The sequence below is a fragment of the Misgurnus anguillicaudatus genome, chromosome 5 (assembly GCF_027580225.2).
Source record: "Misgurnus anguillicaudatus chromosome 5, ASM2758022v2, whole genome shotgun sequence".
In the NCBI taxonomy this organism is placed as follows: Eukaryota; Metazoa; Chordata; class Actinopteri; order Cypriniformes; family Cobitidae; genus Misgurnus; species Misgurnus anguillicaudatus.
In genome coordinates, this window is record NC_073341.2 from 16,266,850 (window position 1) to 16,291,353 (window position 24,504).

Genomic DNA, 24,504 nt, shown 5'->3' on the forward strand with positions numbered 1-24,504 from the left:
GGATTAAACATTTTTCAATTGGTTTAGCAGAGTCAAGGTCTGACTAAATCTGGTGCTGTGCATTAAATTTATTTCTTTATTTTTATTTTTTCAAATCAAAGCATGAGGGTTTATATATTCAAGTCACACCAATTACTGTCAGTGTTATAGCTGCGTGCATTAGACAGGTACAGATGACTACCAAGCTGGAGGCATCCACAGTGTTTACTTTGCTGTTTTTCATGTCTGTCAGATGAAACTAGAGCTCCCAGCCAGTGGCCACAACAGATCTGTCTACTCAAGTTAACCAGACTACTATACAGCTGCTTCAGGGTCACGCCGAGACATCTACACAACTACACTACACTAAAGGCAAGTTATACACTAATAAGCATTCATTGCTTTGGTTAAATTTGTCCTGTAACTGGTAAATCATCCAAGGTCATGTTATGACCAGGCATGCATTCATAACCACAGTGAAGAGCAAGAGCAAGTTTAGATTATTACATCCTACTGAGAATAATACTCAAAATAGTCCTGCAAGATGGCAATTATTCCGTGCAAATTGTGTTTAGCATCAATTTTATGAACGTGTTTGCCTGGTTAACTGATTAACATTAAGCCTTTGGTAAATCAGGTCCTAAAATAGTAATGAAGATTTTAATCTATCTGCGGCAAAATGTGCTTTTAATTAAACTTATGCAATACAATGAAAAACAAAATGACCGTCTACCTGACTAGAGAAAACAAAGAATAAAGACTGTTGTTACATTTAGACTTTAAGTAGATAATGCGTGACTATTACAACATTAGTCAGTTTCTTGTATGAGCAAATGATTCCCTTTAAAGTTTTGACTGTAATGTGATTAACCTATCTATAAACTCAGTTCATTATCATAATAGAATCAGCTTTATTATACAATTTGTCAATTTATTCTGGCAAATTACGCAGCTCAGTCGTCTTACTGCAATGATTACATCAGTGTACTGAAATACAACATCAAAGAGGGCTAAATATATCTTCTCCAATTGTCAGTTTGCTCAAATATTGCCTTTCAAAGGTTTAAAGATATTTAGACACATGTATAACCTGTTAATAATGAGAAATTTGAGAAAAATACTGGCCATATAAAATATTTACTTCATGTAATAATACACCGACCAACCATAACATTATGACCACCTGCCTAATATTGTGTAAGTCCCCCTTTTGCCAACAAAACAGCCTTGACCCGTCGAGGCATGAACTCCTCTAGACCTTTCTATCAAATTCAGCTACAGTAGTTCTTCTGTTGGATCGGACAACACAGACCAGCCTCAATGAGCCTTGGCTGCCCATGACCCTGTCGTCGCTTCACTGCTTTTCCTTACTTGGAGCACTTTGGATAGGTACTGACTACCGCAGACCGGGAACACCCCACAAGAGCTGCAGTTTTGGAGATGGTCTGACCAAGTCGTCAAGCCATCACAATTTGGACCTTGTCAAGTCACTCAGATCCTTACTTTTACCCATTTTCCTGCTTTTCCTCAAAGTTGATGTGTTAGAAGCAGGAATGGCCTGTGTGGTCCAATCCAACAGACGAGCTACTGTAGCTGAAATTGCTGAAAAAGTGAATGCTGGTTCTGATAGAAAGATTTAAGGGGTTAGATCTCAATGGGCCAGGGCTGTTTTGGTGGCAAAAAGGGGACCTACACAATATTAGGCAGATGGTCATAATGTTATGGCTGATGATCGGTGTAATAAACCAACCCAGTATCACGAAATTACGTACCCATAGACACGTACATTTGTGAGTCTTTTCCGTGACACTGACATGTTTTTCAGCCTTTTTGCGTGAACCTGTCACATATTTCTGTTTAAGTGTCATTGTCACATATTGGTTACTCAACTGTTTTGTCCTATTTTCTTACCATTGTCACTTTGGTTTAGGGTTACATTTACATAAAATTACATCCTTACCCAAACACAACTCTAGGGGATCGCACACCAGCCGCGCAGCTCAGCATCGCGCTGCGTCGAGTCGCGTCTAGGACAACTTGGAGGTATCATAAACCGGAAGTGCACATTAAATAGTGCGAACTTCGTCAGATAGCGTCTACTTCAAAATGCAAAATATATGTTAGCAGCCAATGTTAATCGTTAATTATTTGGGACAAATATGATGTTATTTAATGTTAAACTATGTGAGTGGTGTGTGTGTGTGCCGCAACAGAGATTTGAGCAACTTCCTGAGTCAAAGCTGGTGTGCGTATACTCATAGAAAACAATGTGTTAGATTTTTTTAGAACGGCACGGCCGCTGTGAGACCCCCTTAACCCTAATGCCAGGCGACAATGGTTTAAAAATCATAAAATATAAAAAAACACAAAATCTAACTCCAAACCAAAGCGACAATGGTAAGAAAATAGGACAAAACTGTTGAGTAACAAATACGTAACAGTGACACGTAAACAGAAATATGTGACCTGTTCACGCAAAAAGGCAGAAAAACGTCACGCTTAAGACTCACAAATTTACGTGACTATAGGTAAATAACTTCATGATACAGGGTTGAATAAACAATATAGTGAGTTGCTCCAGGTAAACATCCAGTCTGAGAATGCATTGGTTGAAATGTCTGTATGTATTTTAATTTTTGTATTTACTCTTTTTAACTGTTTGTATGTTTTCTCTGTTTTTATCTGTCCTGTCTTGCGTGGTTTTTGGACATGAGTCTGGCAAATAAACTGAATTGAATTGAATACATTTACAACAAACTATAAATTTTTGTGTATTGATATATTAGTGTTAGATATTAGATATTTTTTCAGTCAACTGAAACTCAGTGAATATACTTAAAAAATGAGCACCTAATTTTTTATATGGAGGAAACAATCTGGCACTGATTGAGACAAACATTTGTTAAAATAAGCTGTTGCATTATATAGACTGTCCTGTAAAAGCATTTGAATAATGAATTTATTATGGTGTCTATGTGAGAGCATTATGTGGGAATTTTGTATGTCATTGTATCTTCAATTTTTTTGAGTGTGTTTGGCAAAGCTGAGTTTAAGGCACGCTTGCAGTCTTGTTTATGTTTATTGGTCTCTCTGCAAACAGAATGGTGCGCGTCAAAGCAAGCAGCGTCAAGCTTGGCATGACCTACTTCACTATAAATCAGAGATTACCCCACTCAAGTCCATGTAAACCTTCAAACTCACAAACAACATAAACATACATGGAGCCAGATTATGTCCTTTAGTGAACTATGAGTACAGAAACAGAAAAACCTTCACAAATCATGTGACTGGAAACTCAAGTCAGTGTGTGGTGGCTGAAACTTAAAAACCTTTAAAAAGCAAACACTGGAACAGAAAAGATTCACTATCTCGCTTAACTTTTACCACTACTGTCAATGTTGGGCAATGTTACTGCACAAAAATGTATAGTTTAAAGATAATTCTTTGTCTTGTTCAATTTATTTGTTGTGGGTTTTTTGTTCCGTACAGTATGTCTATCTTTTTCCTTCCTTTTTGGGACTGTACATGTCTCTCTTGTCTCCCCAGACCAATTACAATTAAACATTTAAAATAAGTGGTAAAATAAAAGAGGGAAAGAGAGGGTGAGATTACTTTGTGAAGTCTCAGTGCATGGTAATAATTTCACCATGAAACAGCAAAACTTCATCTACTTAGCAAAATGCTTTTGATGAAGGTTATTCCAAATCTGTCTTATCTCTGCACAAGTATTTAATGGGAAAGAAATTACTCAAAATATAATTAGAGTTTTAAGACTCAGTCAGAACAAATGGAGTTAAGTAGAAAAATTATTCAAACAAACAGCTGAGAGAAAATAGGTGTGAAAAGCACAATGTTTTGAGGAGGATTTCCCAATTCATTCCCTCCATCACATCTTGGTGAGTTTTCATTATTTTACTAAAGACTTTACCCAAAAATGAAAATGCCATTGTTCATACACCCTCATGTTGTTTCAAACCCATATGCAGCTGCAAATATGGTACAAAAGCTGGTATGGTACCCTTTAGAAAGTGCTTACGCAATTACGTAAGGTCGCGCTGGCACGTCACACAGCTAGTGCAAGATGAGAAGTTGTGGTTAAAATGTGCATATTTTTTATTTTTCTTGCCAAAAATGACAATCGTTTCACTAGATAAGACCCTTTATGCTTCGTTTGGGATTGTAAATTTTTTCTGGACTGAACAAAGAAAGACATAAACATTTTGGATGACATGGGGGTGAGTAAATTACGTGGATTTTTTTTAAGAAAATGTATTATTCCTTTAAAGGGGGCATTGCATGAAAATCAGCCTTGCTATAATTGGGTTCCCAGTGTATCTATCAAACTAGAAAATGTGAAAAAGATCAACCCAGTAACTTAGTTATGGTAAACCATTTTCTGCAAGCACATTAAAAATTTGGTCATTGAAATTTGTCTCACCTTATGATGTCATAAGGAGATCTTATTATAATAATACTGCCCCTTAATCTGCACTATCCAATCACAGCACTGCGATTTAGTGAAGAGAGAAAGAGAGAGAGAAAAAAGTAATTGGCTGAATCCCAAACCGCCTACTTCCATACTATATAGTACGCAAAGTAGCGCATTTTACATACTATATAGTATGGAAGTGGGCGGTTTGGGATTCAGCCATTGACAGCACAACTAAGTTTGAAATGCATCAAACCACCATCATTGTGATCAGTGTTTGCAATTCATCCGCTCATTTGCATTTTACAGGACACACCCAAAACGGCACATTTTGCACATACCTACAAGTGGCAATTTTAACATGCAATAATAAAATATATACATTCACCTAAAGGATTATTAGGAACACCTGTTCAATTTCTCATTAATGTAATTATCTAATCAACCAATCACATGGCAATTGCTTCAATGCATTTAGGGGTGTGGTCCTGGTCAAGACAATCTCCTGAACTCCAAACTGAATGTCAGAATGGGAAAGAAAGGTGATTTAAGCAATTTTGAGTGTGGCATGGTTGTTGGTGTCAGACGAGCCGGTCTGATTATTTCATCTACTCAGTTACTGGGATTTTCATGCACAACCATTTCTAGGTTTTACAAAGAATGGTGTGAAAAGGGAAAAACATGGTAGAGTCAGAATTTGGTATAAACAGAATGAGATCATGATTCCATCATGCCTTGTTACCACTGTGCAGGCTGCTGGTGGTGATGTAATTGTGTGGGGAATATTTTCTTGGCACACTTTAGGCCCCTTAGTGCCAATTGGGCATTGTTTAAATGCCACGGCCTACCTGAGCATTGTTTCTGACCATGTCAATCCCTTTATGACCACCATGTACCCATCCTCTGATGGCTACTTCCAGCAGGATAATGCACCATGTCACAAAGCTTGAATCATTTCAAATAGGTTTCTTGAACATGACAATGAGTTCACTGTATTAAAATGGCCCCCACAGTCACCAGATCTCAACCCAATAGACCATCTTTGGGATGTGGTGGAACGGGAGCTTCGTGCCCTGGATATGCATCCCACAATCCTTTGTCAACTGCAAGATGCTATCCTATCAATATGGGCCAACATTTCTAAAGAATGCTTTCAGCACCTTGTTGAATCAATGCCACATAGAATTAAGGCAGTTTTGAAGGCGAAAGGGGGTCAAACAAAGTATTAGTATGGTGTTCCTAATAATACTTTAGGTGAGTGTATATATGTTAAGTTGAGCTAAAACTTCACATACTGAGCTCTGAGGACATCAAAGATTTATTTTAAATCATAAGAAATGATTGTGACATGTCCCCTTTAATACTACATGTGTTGTTTTCCAAGTCTTTTGATTGTGTATAAAGGGGTTCTTGGTATTCCTTGGTCGCTATTAACCTTTTATTTTAACAGTTTTAAAACAACATGAAGGTGAATAATTAATGACACTATTTTTCAATTTAGGATGAATTATCCAATATAAACTTCCAACTTTCTCTCATTTTTCTGTCTCTTGTATCCTTCCTTTCTTGTTACAGTGAAACCAGTCGGAGCTGTCAACTCCTGCTTCCTGATAAATACCTCACACCCCAATTAGCACTTCATTCAGCTGAAGTTCATTGAGTTTGATCAGTCTACTGTATTTGCAAAAGGTGCTGTTGCGTGAAATAAGCTAATATTTTGTAGATTATTGCGTAATGGTGGATATATACAGTATGTGTTTTTATTTGCATTTATTTACTGGAAATTGAAATGGAGAAAACATGGTCAAAATAACAAAAAATGCTGTATTTTCCGATCTGCAAAAATGCAGAGAAAACAAGTTCAAATTCATTTCCCAACAAAATACTACTAATGTTTTTACATGTTTTTAGGAAAAACCCTGATTTTTATTCACATCTTTCATGTGTCTTGCCAAACTCTTTGTCTTTTACATTTGCCTTGGGTGACTTTATGTCACTCCCAAGGTTTGCTTTTATTAAAATTCAACAGACACTGGACTGAAATGGTCACAATACATCTAAAATACATCTAAAAATGACTACCAAAGTCAAAATTGGAGTGGTGTCTTAATTTCTTCCACGGCTGTATATATGTTTTTGTGTGCGTACTTACAAACATTACTCATTTGCAAAGTTTGCAAAATGTTAATAAATCCATTTATACATACGTTGATTTCTCTAAAAGTGTTAAAACTGCTTTTTTGTGTTTAAACAAAATAGGTTTGAGCATCCAGAAGCTCCACCAATCACATACGTTTTGGGCAGGACTGTTTACAATACAATACAATGTTCCTCTGTGGTACTCACATGGCACAGCTCTCAGGTAGAGGTTTTCTCTGATCACCTGCTGGAGTTGACTGTCCATCGAACCAAGTGTGAAACATTTGCTCAGGTATAACCTTAGATCCTTGCATAGAGTCGAACCTGAATGAAAGACAGAGATACAAACAGGTAAACAAATAGACTTTTCAAACACATACTGTAAGAATATCCTGTAAACGATTATATAAGCATTCTCAAATGAGACGATGTGCTTACACACCTTAAAATCTGCAATTCAAAATATCTAAAGACATTGCATTTCTCTCTAGTCCCCAGAGACAGTATTGATTAACCTTTGTAGATATTAGCAGTGTTTCTAATCAATCACCTGAAGCCAGGGTTACTCCAGCACCCAACCAACAAAACACTAGCACTTTCTTTAAATGTAAGCACAATATGGCTATAATGGTAATTGTATGATATACACATACACACACAGGCTTGGATTAAATAGCAAACATTAACACACACACAAACACAGAAAGTATTGGCACGACTGCCCAGTACTCCACTCAACATGGCTGATCTCTTCATTTCATCTGGTGTACTTTATGGTCTCTGATGACAGACCACTTGGCTGTTATAGATGAACAGAGTGCCTTTCGAACCCATCAAAATGACAGACCTACCCCCACCCCACCTCTCATAGTAATAAAACACAGCTCACAGTTCTCATAAAGGAATATAAGCCCTAAAACCACACACGCACACACGCGCGCACACTGCATATAGATATAATATGACCGCTGTGATATTTTACGCTTGATTTATTATTCGGAAGAAACTCTTATATGTTTAAAAATATTCAAACAAATTCATGAAGCTTACATAGTTAATTAAGGTTGGACATTAAAGAGAAATTCGTTTTTAATTTATTATTCATCCTTATAATTATTCAATATTATGCTACTGACATTTTTGATCTCAAATTTGATGAGGAGAGTTATGCTATTACTTTTTTAACGTAGTTTTGACTTACGATTTTCCCCTGCTGGCTAATAAAACGTGCAACAAAAAACCCACAAAGTGACATTGGGGGACCTGAGTCATAGAGACCAAAATAATAAAGGCTTGCAGGTGGGCTGTTTTTATGTGAGCCAATATTCATTCACCCTCAACAAACTGGCAATGCCCTTGCAACCCCATAGCAAGGTGCTGACAACCGCTCAGAACACCTTAGCAACCGCACAGCAAAGATCTGGCAACCACACAGTGCATCATGATGGTAAGTTCTGCACAGGTAACACCACCACTCTTCAAAATGTACATATACTGTAATATAAAATATACTGGGGTTTAATAATTCATCCCCTAGCAAAAAAGGGCAAAATTTACACAAAACAACGAAAAGGAAACATGTCCAAATGAAAAAAATCCTCAAAAAGGCGCTCACCGTGATCAATTACACTGTTTGGAACCCAGAGCTGTTTTTATAAAGACTTAGATGCATTTCACATGGGACTGTACTTATTGATCGTGTTCAAAATAGAAATGCTAGAATTAGCACAAAGCTTTTCCTGTCTATGGCTATTGTGGTTATATAGGATACACAGGCAGATCAAAAGACATGTTAATAACCGAACAAGATACATACTGTTTTAATAGTTCTGTAACATATTCAGCTCATCATATAATGAAACATGCTACTGTACATAACTGTAGCTTTTATACTCGATGAAGGTGTTAAGAAGTGAGAGAACAGGAGATGCAGTGAGACATACAGTCAGTGCAGCAAGATAGAGAGAGAGAGAGAGAGAGAGAGAAGACCGAGAGACATAGACAGAGAGAGAGAGTATTGCAGAGGTTGCTCATCAATCTAAACACAGAGGACGAGGGAAGTCATGGTCAAGTATGACATATTTTTCAAAAAAATAGTCTATTCTATGTTATCATGTGATAAATATCAGCGCCCCCCTGAGGTAACATACAACCCATGTGGCACAAATACCACCATCCTGCAACCAAGGATCAAATTTCAAATGAGATGACAGAAAGATGGAGTTGCTCTGATAAGAATATCCAGTGCTATAACAGTACTGTATATAATTAATGCTGTTAAATGTCAGATCCTTAAACTAGCAGTCCGGTCTGATGACATTATTGCTGCTGTGTGTAATTTCTGTGCAAAATTGTTAAATAATTACTTTTGCCAGACAGGTTTCTCAAACATTTCCCACATCTGTCAGTATTTATACAGAACGGTCGTTGCGCCCCAAATCACGCCATGTGTTTAGCATTGGGCTTAGTTGCACATGAAGCTTTTAAAATATAGATTTAAACATTGAGAAATTTTAACATCAACTTAAAGGTTTGAATTAGGTTTGCATGATATTGTAGAAAAATGTGATGTGATATAACTTGCTACTGTAAATAATGCAATATTCAAAATAATATTGCTTTAAGTATGTTGGTTTGTTGTTGCTAAACCTAAAGTCCTTGGCAAGATCTTGTTGCTAAAAAGTCAGAAAAATATATATTTTGAAGTAAATGTGTGTTTTATTCCATCTTTATTGGCCTTTCCCTGGAACCAGTGTTGTTGTTTTTTTAAACAATTTTGTGATTGCTTTCAACCAACTGGTTTCAAGGTCTTATCTCTTTTATGTTCAAACAGGTGTTCTAGCTGAATAGGTAGTAAATACACATCAACCATGGACATGTTTTACTAACGTTTGACAGCAAGACAATGTCATAATACCATTGTCTTAAGTCTGAATTATATCTCTACTGTTTTATAAACCTAACAAACTGTGTGTGAAATGTGTGGCTTAAAAGGTGTGCTATAAACATCACTTGTTACTGTATATGTAAATACCAGACCAGAAGTAAATTATTGCAATAAACAGCTGTCAAACAAAACAAAACACTTAACACTTAAAGGACCAGTATATAAGAAATGTATATCAATTAATCATAAAATGGCCCTGATATGTCACTAGACATTAAGAAATCATTTTAATTTCAAATACTTGTATCACTGACAACAGTGGTCCAGCCAGGACACCGTCATTAAAAAAGTGGAGTTGCAGTCCTCAACTGATGTTTATGTTGTCATGTGGTGTATTGGCCACCAGTTGTGTGATTGCAGTACCAGTTTTAGCCACAAGTTTTGTGATTGCAATATCAGTTTTGGCCACAATCTTACATACTGTTCCTTTAACAATAACACCAGTCCAGTTAATTCAGATTGCACAGCGCTGAAATTACCTGGAGAAACAGTCTTAATGCGGATTGGATGCGGGCAGGAGTTTAGGACCCCGCGTACATCTCCTAAGGTCAGGCCCAAAACAGGCGTCCCCCCGATTTCTAGGATGATATCACCGACAGTGATTCCTCCCCCTGGTGCAGCGGTGACAAATGGAAACTCTCCATAATCAGCCCCGCCTCCGATGGCCACGCCCAGCTCTCCAGAGCTGCCCACCAGTGGGATGAAAGTCTCCTGCACTTTAGAGCGCCAATGCAGTTTCTTCACTGCAACCTTAGACATGGCAAATGAACTGAGACAGAAAAAAGAAATATGGGCATTAGATTATGAACAACAGACACCAGAAGATACACAAAATGTGTACCTGTTGTTGTCACCTCCAGTTAAATAACAGCACAATGGTACTTTTAGCTTATATGATATTGCTAAAGTATTATACACAACTATTCAACTGTTTCTATGGCAAAGATCAGGAGGTCAGTATGTGCCCTAAACAACACAGAGACTGTTCTCATTTTTAAGTGTGCTGTTTGAAGCCTCCAGACAAATCAACAGATGTCTTCCCTGTATGAGGTAATAAACACTCCGCAAACCTGCTTCATCAAAACAGGTGGAGAAGATACTCAAGATAACAATGCTATTTAAAGAAACCCCTAAACACTTGACTGGGACATGAGCTTTGCAGATCATAATCATATTACATTGCATAAAAAATATTGACTAAAACACAACAAAATAATGTACTGTATTGCATTGCATTGCAGAGAATTATCTACTGTTTAACCTATATAAAATTTCATACTATATGCTATACGTATTTATTAATCAAGTAATGACACTAATAAAAAGGACCATGGTTTTTGGGCCATGGTATTATTTGTTGTTGCTATATGTAAATACATATCTCAGCAGTGCACATCATTTTCAAGTTTAGCGCCATGTTGTTTAAATAGCACATGCATTTGCGCCCCCCTTTTGCGACCATGGGCGTTCTGGTCTGAAAACGAGGTGTATTCAGGCGCATTGTTGGCGTGTTGCTATTTTGAGGCAACTAAAATAGACTACGCCATTGATCAACAAAAACCTGGTCTAAAGTCTAAAGTTAATGACGCAATGTGTTTTATGTTATTTAAAGAGCGCATTAGTAATATGCGTCTATAAACGGGACGACAACGCGGGTTTGCTTATCACACACATGAATGCGCAGCAGCAAAAAACCGCTTTTAAATATGAAAGATTAAAGGATTGAATGTAAAAGATTATTATTGAGTCTCTTGGACATAAATGAGGACTAATTATGAGACGTTAGAAGATGTAAAGAGCTGCTTCACCTGCAGCCTGGTAAGTAAATAAATGCTTTGCTTTAAACAAATGCATCTATTTTTAAATGTTTTTTAAATGCTTCCTCACAGATGTATTGTATATGATGACTCTGTACCTGTGGATATGGTTAGATGAGAAACATTTTTAAGTAATGCTTAAAAAAAATCATGACGCTGTTAAACGTGAGGAAGAGCCGTGTGTAAATTCTTTATCTCTTGTTTGTTACAAATAAAGTATTTTTAGAGTACAAACATTTTCTTACATACTTGTAAATTATTTTTTGATGATATTGGATAGCCATACATTTAAAGCAATTAAAAGCCTGCTTTTTTACTTCCATGACTAAAAGAAAACGGCTTTTAAAGGTTTTAATAAAAAAATAACAATTTCAATACAAGTGTAAAACAACACAATTATTTAACATTAATCTTAAACTGGGGATCTTCTTCCTCCGTTTAGATTTTCAGATTACAAAGTCCGTCATCTAAATAGGGATTAGATATAGCGCCAGCGTAACTGGCTTTTAAAGGGGATGAGAGCTGAGACTTTCATTGGTTTATTGTACATTACGCCCAAAATACTCCCATTACTCATTAAAAAAATAGGACCAACCCTTTTTTACCATGACCATTTGATAAAACACAACTATTGGAGAAAACAAATACATATTGGGAGAGGGTTTAGAATAATCCAGGACTAGGCCTTTGTTATATTAGGACATTTACAAACATACCCAAAATGTTACACATAATAAGGGTCCATGAATCATAATGAACTAAATTAACTCTTACTTAAACATGAACTAATGCTGAGTTATGGCATTTACATAATGAAGAGTCATCATTAACTACAACATGACTCAACACAAGAATTCATTGTTAATTAATACATTAAATTAACAACTAAAAAACATGTCATGTTGTACTTAATGATGACTTCATTAGTTTATGATTAATACATGCCTTAACTCATGTTTAAGTAAAAATAAATGTATGTATTTGTTCATTATGATATATATAGACCCTTATTATAAAGTGTTCCCCAAAAAAGGTTTACTTCGTTTCACATCTTTAGTAAAAATCAAGTGGACAGACAGTTTGATATGATAATGACAGACCAGTATTCAAAGAGACTTGGATGTTTAAAGGCTCAACGCTCTAACATTGAGAGATGCCCCAGTAAGTGACAGTTGGCGGGGCAAGCGAGAGGGGCAGGTGCAGTCTGAGCTAAAATGCCTCGAGACATGACAGTTTTAGAGCAGTTCTGTCATTCCCCTACCCGGTCTCATCCGATCTCATACTCGGGAGTGACTTTAAATGTGACAGTGACTGTGTTGATGGCCGGTGAGAAACGGATAGGGGGAGAAGGAGAGATAATCAGAGAGGGAGATCAAGAAGGTACAGATGGCGAGGGAGCGTGAGAGCTGACAGAATGAAGGAATAAATGTTAGAGGAGGGCAGAGAGTCGGGTCACAGAGGAGAAGAGAGAAAAATGCAGAGGTAGGTTAGTTAGAGGACTGATGTCGGATAAAGCAGGAGATATCAGGGCAGAAGAGAGGATTACCATTAGATAAGAAGAAAAAAAGATGTTTGTGACAGCCAAAGTGGATAAACCAGATCAAGAAAAAAAGGGCAAGACGACTTATCTGCCCTACAATCAATTTTATAGTTAATGGCTGTAATTGTTATTACTTGGTAATAGCCAGCACTGTCATTGGTCATTCTTAACCCCTGTTCACACCAATAACCATAACTAAAGATAACTCTAACATTAAATATATTAGCATTTTATGCTTATTCAAAGCTCACACCCTGCAGTTTCACATTCAAATTCAAAAGGCTTTTGATTGTCTAGCCATGTTTAATCTTTTATTAGCTGAATAAATAACTCCAAAAGTATGTTTGGTTATTGTGGTCGTGGTGTGAATGCCACTATTTCTATAATACAATGACTGTTTAAGGTCACATAACACACAGTGTTTCTGCCAATCTCATGTTAATCTTGACTACCTATAGTATTGCATCCTTCCTATCTCTCACGAGTCTTTAGTTTTATCTGATTTATAAAAGACAGTTCAGCTAAACTGCTACTTTCCTAGAAAAAAAAAACAAGCTCCCAAACACTCACAAAACATTATCCCACTATCTCTGGACAACTTATAATTCACTACATGTTCATGTCGTTTACATTATATGCCAAAAATGCGCCGATTGCCAATAAAACAGGCGTTTGATGCAGTTTTACTTAACGCCTGCGACCCGGTTGGGACCGCCCAATTTCAACGAAATACAACTTTAAACAAACACACTTGCACAACTCTGCTGCTACCTTGGATAAACAATCTACATCAATTGTTTCCATAATGCTGGGTTCATTGGGAAGCTGAACAAGCTTAAATTTCCCTCACAAACAACAACAATTCTTTGGAAATGTTGATTTCGTGTCAGTTCTTAGTTGGTGTAAGCCTGCGCTATTCCGGGTGAATGCCCATATAAGGACTTCCACTGTACTTTCTGCACTGAAATTGCACAGAAAAGAAATAAATCAAGATTATACGTATAAATGTTTCATATTCGAAAAAACGTTCTGAAACCTGTACGAACCCTGGCGAAGTGCATTTGGCACAGAATCATCTGTCCAATGCTTTTTTACACTTAACTCTTTCCCCGCCATTGACAAGTTATCTCGTCAATAAAGATGCACTTACCCAATTTATGAAAAAACTAAAAAAAAACGTTATTTACTAATTTTAAACTCTATGTATGTTTTGATAATCGTTCTGAATCTGATCTCTAACAAAATTATTCACAAAAATGCAATTATTTTAGCTTTTTGCTATAAAAATATTTTTCAAAGAAAATTGTCATATTTAAGAGTTAATAGAGAAAAATAAAGATAAGATGAAACAGTTTTCCCTTTTTGTTTGTTTGTTATTGTTTGTTTGAAAGCAGAGGGTCTGTTCTTTCATTTGATATATTTGTATGTTTATATATTTTAGAAGAAAAAATTCCTGGAAGGCATTTTGTGGAAATTTTGTGAAAATCACAAAAAAATGCTGACGGCAACTTTTCAAAAAAAGGTTGGCAGAGAATGAGTTAAAGGCAGATTAGGCAGGTTTAAGTCTAAAAAAGTCTAAAACACTTTTTTCAAAATTTGTTTTTTATATACATTAATACATAAGTAAGTACTCTGAAAAAGAGAGTATAAAAATCGAGTGTCTGTAGACCTCTCACGACAGTTTTAAACACAGCTAATTATTTCCATTCACTCCACCCACTCCCTTCTGGGTTTCTTCTAAAGCCACGCCCCCAAAACACAGGAACACGTAACGCCGACCACTCTGTTGGGAGAAGCATTTACCTCAGACGAGCGGAGAGGAAGGAGCGCGGTGCATGTAGTAACATCATGTCAGAATCACATGTAATAATACACCTAACTTTATCACTATAAATATAAACAAATAGGATGGATTTTAGTACTCACTATTAAGCTAGCATATCGATACTGGCTAAGTTTAACATATATTTAGTTTGATTCGGTAACGAACGAGCTAATTATATTAGACAAAGCTAAAAACAGGTTGCATTGATACAAGTTTTTTTCATTACCATCAGTTACACTGTGATGAAGGTGAATTTCGTGGAAGATTCATAACACATAAGGTGTTTTGCATGTAAAAGTTTCCGTGATGAAAGCATTGTTGACCGCTACCGCATCGTCGACTCAAGGAAAATTCACGCGATATTTACTCTCGTTTGATTTCTTCATTTATTCCTTTTTTGCCTCGTTTGCCTTCGCTGACTGGATATGCAGGTACTGTGAGTTCTGAATGCTCTTTCTCTGCCGTACTTTTGCTCTTCTTAGAGTGCCTTGTGCACGTTCAAATCAATCGGGTGTGCGCATGTGTGGGCAGATCCTGTAGCAACAGGTGTGGTGCCATGGTCGCGAGAGAGAGTGACAGTCGCGCAAGCCAATCATTGTTTCGTCCCGAATGGAAATAATTAGCTGTGTTTAAAACAGCCGTGAGAGGTCCACAGACACTCGAATTTAATACTCTCTTTTTCAGAGTACTTACATTTTACTTATGTATTGGTATATAAAGACAGTTTAAACTAAACAAAAAGTTTTTTTAGATAATTCCTGCCTATCCTGCCTTTAAGTCAAATAATAAGTCAGAATGCATGAAATGCTTTAGACATCCCGTTTAAATCTTTATAATTATAATTGTCATTTTTAGTGTGTATGGGTCTTAAGCTTGTAATGGAAAATCCATAATCGTTTTCACTGGTGCTTGTGTGGATTAATCATTGTTATGGAGATCATATATGTTTATTAGTGGTGCTAAGTATAATTGCTTATATTTATGGTTAGAATTATGAACAAATCCTATTTTTTGCAGGGCTGCACGATATTGAGGGGATTTTAACTGATGCGATGTACAATATACAATATGATAATGCTTTAAGTTTGTAATATGAACTCATTAAAATATGTTTAAAAACTGATAATAATATAACAACATGTTTCACACTCTTTCTGATCCATGATCATCTTCCACACGCCAAAGCACGTACAAGCACTCATTGGTTTGCCAGTCTCTTTGCTAAAACTTTGAGTATACATAACCTTTTAAAATATTTCCTGTATTTTCTGTTTGTATTTTAACAAGGAGAGCAAAAAATAAACATGGATGATCATTAAAAACCTAAAACAACAGAGCTGGTGGTGTCCTAAGACTTTTGCACAATACTGTAAATGCCTTAAAACACTCAGAACACCTTAGCCCCATCCTAGCAATCAAATCCTGGCAAAAACAATGTTATATTAGCATTTCAGTGAAACATTATTAACATCTTTTACATCATAGACAGACAGAGATTATTTCTACACCCGTTAAATAAATGTATAGCGAGATATCACATGAGTTGGCTTTGCTTTCCATACAATTGTACATTTCTCACTTCTGCATCTTTTATGTTATTATCACCAGGGGGTCTGTGAGCGCTCAATATATCCTAATTGGTGATCGATACACTACTAACCAGGGGTCAGATGGAGAAGCATCCAACCCGACTACAGCACCGCTGTAACCACGGTTACGATATCAGCGTGTCCCCTCAGGCTGGACTGCCCACCAGGCTTAATAAGGCTAATTAAACCGCATGAGGAGCATCTGAGGAGACATGACTAATTATTTCTACTTGAGCGATTGGCCGATCGGTCATTTATTCAGCCAACCCCCTGGAGATCCTTCAGCTGATAGGTGGAGCTTTTTTTTAAACATTCGCTACAGAGACAGAGATAGACTGAGCCAGGCTCCACGCAGGCTGCTTTTGGCACAGGACGAGGAGTTGTGGATGTGACCTTGAAACAAGCAAGCTCAGATGTCCACTGATACAGGGGAGGAAATAACACCTAGTATACAAATACACACAAACACACTCCCTATACTTTCTCTTTTCAGTATTTTCACATAAACATATCCACACAGGTATTTTGGGATGTTTTTAGCTCAGTTTAGAGTCATGGATTTGATTCCCAAGGACTGCACATACTGATCAAATCTATAAGTTTTCCCCAGAATGCATGAATACAATTTGAATAAACTAATGTAAATAATACTAAATAATGTAACACTAACTAAAGTAAATAAACTGTCTTTGAGTGATTTGTTACATGAGCTGAAAGGCACATACAGTATATACACAGGCATACAAATACTGTCTACCTCATTTCTCTTTCTTCCCTCTCTTTTACTTCATTCTGTTTGGGTGCAAGACCTTCTGTTACAGTAACTCAACATATCCTTTTTTTATATTGACTATATTGAAAATCTATGATTCAAAATTTAATTTTAATTTGGTTTTGAGATACATTATGATGTATAATGAAATATTAAAGATTTTTCTTATTTCTTGGTCACTGATTAAATAAGCATTGACCATGTTTACCAACTCCTTTGTACAAAAGGTCAGAAACACTTGCTTTCATTGAAGCACACGATATACAGTGTTGATTTTTTATTGGTCGTGTGCACAAAGCATTTAAAGAGCACCAATTATTTGATTCACGATTTTACATTTCTTTTGGTGTGTAAGTATGTATTAGTAGTACATGTTATAACGATATGCAAAAGGTACATACAAAAGGTCCAACAATGACGGGAGTTATCATCTCCAATTTAAATCTTTTTTCTTGGACTACAATGAACAAACGGATTATATGCAACAGTTCACTTCTTTGGCTTGTTGATGTGGACACGACCGACATTAACATAATTCCACCCGCTTCTAACTTACAGCCTGTAAGTAGTCTATGTTTTAAAGTTTTATAAACAGGGTTCCCACACATTAGTTAACTTCAAATTCAAGGACTTTCCAGGTCTTATTACCTCAAATTCAAGGACTAAATGTGGGGACACATTTCAATTGGGAGCAAGGTTACTTCGTGTTGCCTTTAAAGATACATTGTTACAGTTCCCTTTTGAGGGAACTCGCACTGTGTCACTGCGATGACACTTTGGGGACGCCTCCAAAGTGAATGTGTATATCAAATTCAACCAATGGTGAGGCTTAATGACAAAGACAGGGTGACGCGGGAGCCAGAAAGTATATCGCTATTTGAAATATTGCCAAAGACAGTGTTACAGGGATGCAGGAAGTATAGCAAGGGAGACGCAGCGTCTCGTTCCCTTCTCAGGGAACAACAGTTACATACGTAACCAGAGACGTTTTCATGTTTCAAACACAACTATGCAAAAAAGCATTTTGGTATGAATCAACATTCACATACAGAAAATATAAACATTTAAAGTGAACAGTTTAGCACATGTGCTTAAAAGGCTAGAAATTTTATATTATCCTACACTACACAGGGAATAATATGGATTTTTTTTCCAGAAAACTTCTTGCATAAAATAGATTTAAGCATTTTCAATGACCTGTATCTATGTATGTATATTTTCAAAATCTTCCCAGGGCCTTGAATTATTTCCCCCAGATTCACAAACTTTTAAGGATTTCAAGGACCCGTGGGAACCCTGTATAAAATTTTAAGTCATAAATAAAATGTACTACTGACTAAACCATGACTCAAACGCAAGTTTTGTGTAGTGCAAAGTAGCGTTTGTTTGTCGTTTCTATGATCACAAATGCAGACATCGTTTTATTGTTTTAGTATCTTTACCTTAATAATCTGTTATGTCCTGCTCAAGCCATGCTGGTAAAGTTGATCAGTCAGCTTGGTCATCTGCATTTTCTAGATCAGATTTGGCTTGTATTGATAAGGTAGTAAAGATGATATTAACTCCTGTCAATATTGCATTGCGAGCTAATATTACAAATAAATACGATAAGAAGCGTCACATTTCCGGTTGATGACAGAGATATTCAGGCCAATCAGAACGTACTGGTAAGCTGGCCAATTGGAGGACACTACACTTTTCAGATTGATGAGCTTTGTACAAAATCAATGCGTTTCAGGGAGGCAGGGCAAAAAGGAACAACAATAACGTATAGTATGTGGAAAATTAAATTACTCTAAAAAATCTTGTTACATTATAATACAAATACACAAAATAATGTTGTTTTTAGCAGCTGAAACACCAGACAGATGCCAACTGTGGGTGCTTGCCAGCTTTTTTTTCAGTTAAGCGCTTTGGTTGCAATGAAACTTCTGTTCTGTTTATTATCAGTAGTTGTACGATGTGATGGTTGGTTGTTGTGATATTTGTCCCGCCCCTCCTCCACTGTAATTGGACAGATATGTAAAAACTGACATTGACAAGATGAGCGTTTAACATAAAGTTAAAAAATTTTCAGCTATGGGTGCTCAGCGAAGAAAAACGCTCAGCGCGGACAAAACCCACCAGCTACTGGAGTTTTTGAAAAGCAATGCGCTTCTATTGGAAACAATTGAAAACAAGCATCTGTAAATAGCCATGTAATAAGCGGGATAATGTACAGACAGCTTTATTAAACCCCTGGAGCCATGTGGATTACTTATGTGAAGGATTGATGCACTTTTTGTGCTTGAAAGTCATGGACCCTATTTTCTACTGTTATAAAGCTTGGATGTTCTCAAATAACTCAAATTGTGTTCATCTGAAAGATGATAGACATGCATCTTGGATGGCTTGAGGGTCATGAGGGTCATAAGTAAATCATGGGGTAATTTGCATTTTTCGCTGAACTATCCCTTTAAGTTTCACAGCATATCACTGTGCAACCTGTCATATTCAGCAAATTCAAGCAAATATATTCTTTGTAACACACAAATGTCTAGAGGTGTCTTTGTTTGAGGCAAACTGCTTTTGGTTTGAGATGACTCTGTCAGACACACACACAGACAGACAGAGAGGAATGATGCTGGTTTATGCAGCTACACATCCTCATGCTCAACACTGTCAGCCTTGCTTGTTGCATTTACATCCAAAGGTCGAAACTTCCAGACCGACAAAACCTACCTTCTTTGCTATGATAATAAAGCGACTGCCTTTCAGATCTATCCTTAGCTTAAGGGCATACATTTCATTATTAATTTCCATAAATTTTTACAAAATAACGACGCTGATTATTTGTTACTACGCAGGAAGCAATTTTGCATTTAAAAGAGGTCTAATAGCCGTCCAAGCACAATGTAGATGTCTAGGCTAAAACAAGGCAAAATTTGGACTGTCAGTGAACATTTATGAATAAAGTATTAAGTTATTATTGTATTATTCATATAGGAGTTAATCTGCTTCATATAATGAATTTCAACTGCCTGTAATCAGTAAACAAGGAAAACTGGTGGATCTATGAGAGGCTGCATATTTAACATATAGTGTTGAAAACGCTGACCCTTAAGGTCAGAAAAGAGCTGACCACCCCATATCTGTTTACACATTCACCCTTCTGTTGAAATTCTATACAGTCACTGAGGAAAAACCCATCACTTCTAGTTATTGTTATGCCATTGTTGTTTTTCTCTATAAATGTATCCGTTTCATCATAAAACCTATTTTTAGCCACCCAGCGCTATTCCAGGAACGCCCATAGCCTTATATTCATGAGTATATGAATAAATAAGGCTAATATAGACTATGCAATGAGTTTGAGTATAAACCATACTGATATAGAGTCGCACACGTGTGCTCGTGGACAGAATCTAGAACGATGCATGTTCGGCTCTGCATTTATTATTGTAGACGACCTTTCCATGGGCCGCTGAGGAAAGCGTCTATCGAATGCGGGAAGATATTAAAACTTTAAAAAGCTGGGTTCTGGGTTCAGAAGGAAATGGCAATGGGTTTCAAGACTTTTTAATTATTATGAACACCCAAAGGATATAGAGGAACACAGAGAAAAACTGATGATGATTTACTTGCTTCAGCCAGTGAAGATAGCAAATGACTGCAGGCTTCTGACATTAATTAGAAGGTGACTACAGCAATAAAGGGATTTATCAGTTTCAACTCCACTACGAAGAAAACCGAGATAAACCAGCAAAGATTTAATGATAATATACAGTAATTAAAAGACTTGAGGTTCTTTTCCATAATTATCAAAGTAACGCCACAGTTTGTTTTTCAACTGCAAACTGTTAAAATTAAAACAGCTACGCAACTATAGATAACTTACTACATGTTGCATAAAATTTTAATAACCACAATTTAAAGGGATAGTTCAGCCAAAAATTAAAATTCTGTCATCATTTACTCACTCTTAAGTTGGTCCAAACCTGTTTAAATGTCTTTGTTTTGCTGAACACAGAGGAAGATATTTTGAGAAATGTTTGTAACCAAACCGTTCTTGGACCCCATTCACTTCCATAGTAGGGAAAAAGAATACTATGGAAGTAAATGGGGTCCACAAACATTTCTTAAAGTATCTTCCTTTGTGTTCATCAGGAACAAGGAAATTTATGCGGGTTTGTAACAACATGACAGTGAGTAAATGATGACAGAATTTTCATTTTTGAGTGAACTATCCCTTTAAGAGCAACATAACAACAGTTACAGTAGTGTATCAGGCTGCACAATGTTTGAAAATAAAAGTAAAAAAAGAGAAAACAGGAAGTGAACGATTAACTATGTAAACAGAAGATTTATTAAAGGAACAATATGTAGGATTGTGGCCAAAACTGGTATTGCAATCACACAACTGGTAGCCAATACACAACATGACAACATAAACATCAGTTGAGGGCTGCAACTCCACTTTTTAAATGACAATAACCTCGCCAGACCACTGTTGTCAGTGATATAAGTATTTGAAATGAAATCTTAATGTCGAGTGACATATCAGGGCCATTTTATGATTAATTGATATAAATTCTTACATACTGTTCCTTTAATATTTGGGTCAATGACGTGAAGTTAATTATTTTGTGTCTATATGGTTCAATTATGGTTACTTGCATACATTCTCTTTTGTCTAGAATATTTGGGGGATAATTGTAAAAATGTCAATGTGGTGTATGTGTCAATTGGTGTAACTAGTATTTTTTTAAATGAAAATATAAATATTTTAATAAAAAATGGAATAAAGTATAATCATCTAGTTTAGTGTAATAAGATTTTTTTTAACATAAATTTTTACATCATTTGTCAAAGATTATTTAGAAAACAGAGCTTTTTTCAGCATATGTCAGGACAAATATTACAAAAACGCATTAAAATTTACATTTAGAAATAACTGATAAAATTATATTTTAAAATGTTTTTTTTTTGATGATACGTTTACATGCCATCAAGGTGGATAAAATATAAAATATTTAATATTTTTCATTTTTTGGCGCAATTGAGGGTTACACCGTTCATTCAGTCTTAACTTTCATAAAATGGTTCAAATGTAATTTTTATTGCATAAAATTAACTTAAATACACTATGTGCATTGAAATAAACCTGATGCATGCTTTTAAAACAATTTTTTGTAAAGATTTTTGAATTTCCCGAGTTCGAATCCTAGCTCGAGGTTTTTTGCCAATCCTGTACCCCTTTTATCCACCCTGTATTTTCCTATACTCAAAGGGCAAAATGGCCCAAGAAAATAACTTATTCCTAAAAAATAATTCCTAATTATTGCAAGCAATTAATTATATAACATTGAAATCATTATCTTTAATAGCATTTTCATGCAAATTTGTTAGAAGCTGCCAAATTCTGCAGACACCGTCATGAGCAGGTTGTGTGACATGCTGTGATCATTTAAAGCCCATGAACAAGCATGTAAGATAAAAGATGTTTTATGTAAGCAAAGAAATGTTTAAAAATAATGTTATGACATTTCTGTTTGATCAACAAGTTTGATACAATGTTGGGTCGACACTTGACCTCTACAATCTGAGGCCCAAAATCAGTTGAGAAACACTAATCTGAAGCATATTAATCTTATTAAAATAACTGACAACAAGAAGAATTGCAACAAACGTCTGTGTCAGCAACAAGCCACAGTAAGTACAACAGCCTCATCCACATGACATCTATTTCCCAAGAAATAAACAACGACCGTACACCTGTCGTGTCAATATTATAAACTTTTAATGACAGCTTCTGCTTACAAACCCAAAAAACAAACTAGAATATTCTTGGAAAAGTGCTGCTTTCTTCACCTCTAATAGGAACATGGCTCATGTGTAATGCATATCTGTACTTTCAACAGATTGATCACTCAGCAGGCTGAGAAAAGAAATGAGGGGGACGGAGAAAACAAATCTTAAATAAATGATCACTGAACGTTTCACTTCCTTTACAAAGCATAAGTACCTGCATTCTTGCAAAATTCAGTAATTTTATGCTCTGGTTTCTTGATTGTTCTTTAAGTAAGGTCAAATAGTTTTATGTAAACATATGCAGTCAATAACCAGATTGCACATCTGCAGGATAACTGACAGGCGTGGGACCCAAGCCATTGCCAAAAACCATATGGCTGATGAAGGTCATGAGACAGAATGTTGCTGATTAAACAGTGAAATTTTTTGCAAGCAGAAGTAATGTGTCAGATATTTTTCTGTTTTAATATGCAAACATTTACACATTTGAGAACTTAAAGTGTCAATCCCATTCCAAAATAATGGTAAAAAGCTGTCACTGGGACAATGTTATTATTCAATAGGAGACTTGCTTTTAGTTGATAAGAGCAAGATTTGTTGTTTAAAAAGTGTGATATTACCCCCTTAATGAGAAGTCATGTTAAAATATAATATTAATCAGAAATGTACTGTGTATTAAATTCAAGCTTTCACATTGCTGAATGCAAACATTTGCACACACCTCATTTAAATACACTTTGCCCACCGGTCTAACGCACTACGATGAACAATACTTTTGTCTTGGGCTTGGATTATATTTTTAATAACCTGCATGTGAGCAGTTATGACTCACTTCCCAACCTGTATTTGACTGTTTTGACCCTAATCTCACATCACCCTCCATAGGGAGAACTGCTGGAGGTCAGCCAGCCTGTGAATCTTAAATTACAAACGACCTTCAAATGAACCACAGCATCCACACACACTATACACCGCTGCACAGTGTCGATAGTAACACGTAAATCATCCAAACGCGCCCATCGGACACTGGGTGTATTAAACTCAGAGATGCTCAATCCTGCCCAAATCTGGGGCACTGGTGTAGGCGAAACATGAACAGCCGTGACAGATTTAAAAATAAAAGATTAAATGTGACCGAGAGGAAAAGCACACAGCAAACATTGTCAAACACAGTCGTCACACACACAGGCTAGACTTAATACTCACAATACAAGCTCAAAACAGTCAGGGTTGGAAATAAATGTTTTATGCATGGGATTCATGGTACTATATACCACACAACTGTTTATATGTGGCAAGTATAAACAAACAATGTGCTGAGTTTGCATTTCCTAACGGAAATGATCCTTCCAAAAATGAATGGAATTATAGTTAAGAGAATTCAGTCATAGATCAAACTGACAAAACTGTATGCCTGAAAGCTTTTAATTACAAGTTTTGTTTATTTCTGCAAGGCAACCTGAGGAATTTGTTATTTCTCTTGCATAACTCAAGTGTTATTTATGTGTTATATCTTTTATTAAAGAGACACTTCACTTTTTTTGAAAATATGCTAATTTTCCAGCTCCCCTAAAGTTAAACATCTGAGTTTTACCGATCTCCGAGTCTGGCGCTACCACATTTAGCATAGCTTAGCATAATCCATTGAATCTGATTAGACCATTAGCATCACACTCA

General features: G+C 36.2%; 1 protein-coding gene across 3 annotated transcripts in view; it reads right to left on the reverse strand.

The window, feature by feature from the left end:
* The window catches only part of magixb (MAGI family member, X-linked b), an 80,873-nt gene that overhangs the window by 48,329 nt on the left and 8,040 nt on the right, over nucleotides 1–24,504 (reverse strand). For all 3 annotated transcript variants that reach the window (XM_073867641.1, XM_055168343.2, XM_073867642.1), the window contains exons 2-3: nucleotides 9,974–10,263; nucleotides 6,755–6,871 (exon numbers count right to left, since the gene is read on the reverse strand). In XM_073867641.1, coding sequence (XP_073723742.1) covers nucleotides 6,755–6,871; nucleotides 9,974–10,253 — 397 coding nt within the window. In that variant the 5' untranslated portion in view covers nucleotides 10,254–10,263. The remainder of the gene's footprint in view (nucleotides 1–6,754; nucleotides 6,872–9,973; nucleotides 10,264–24,504) is intronic.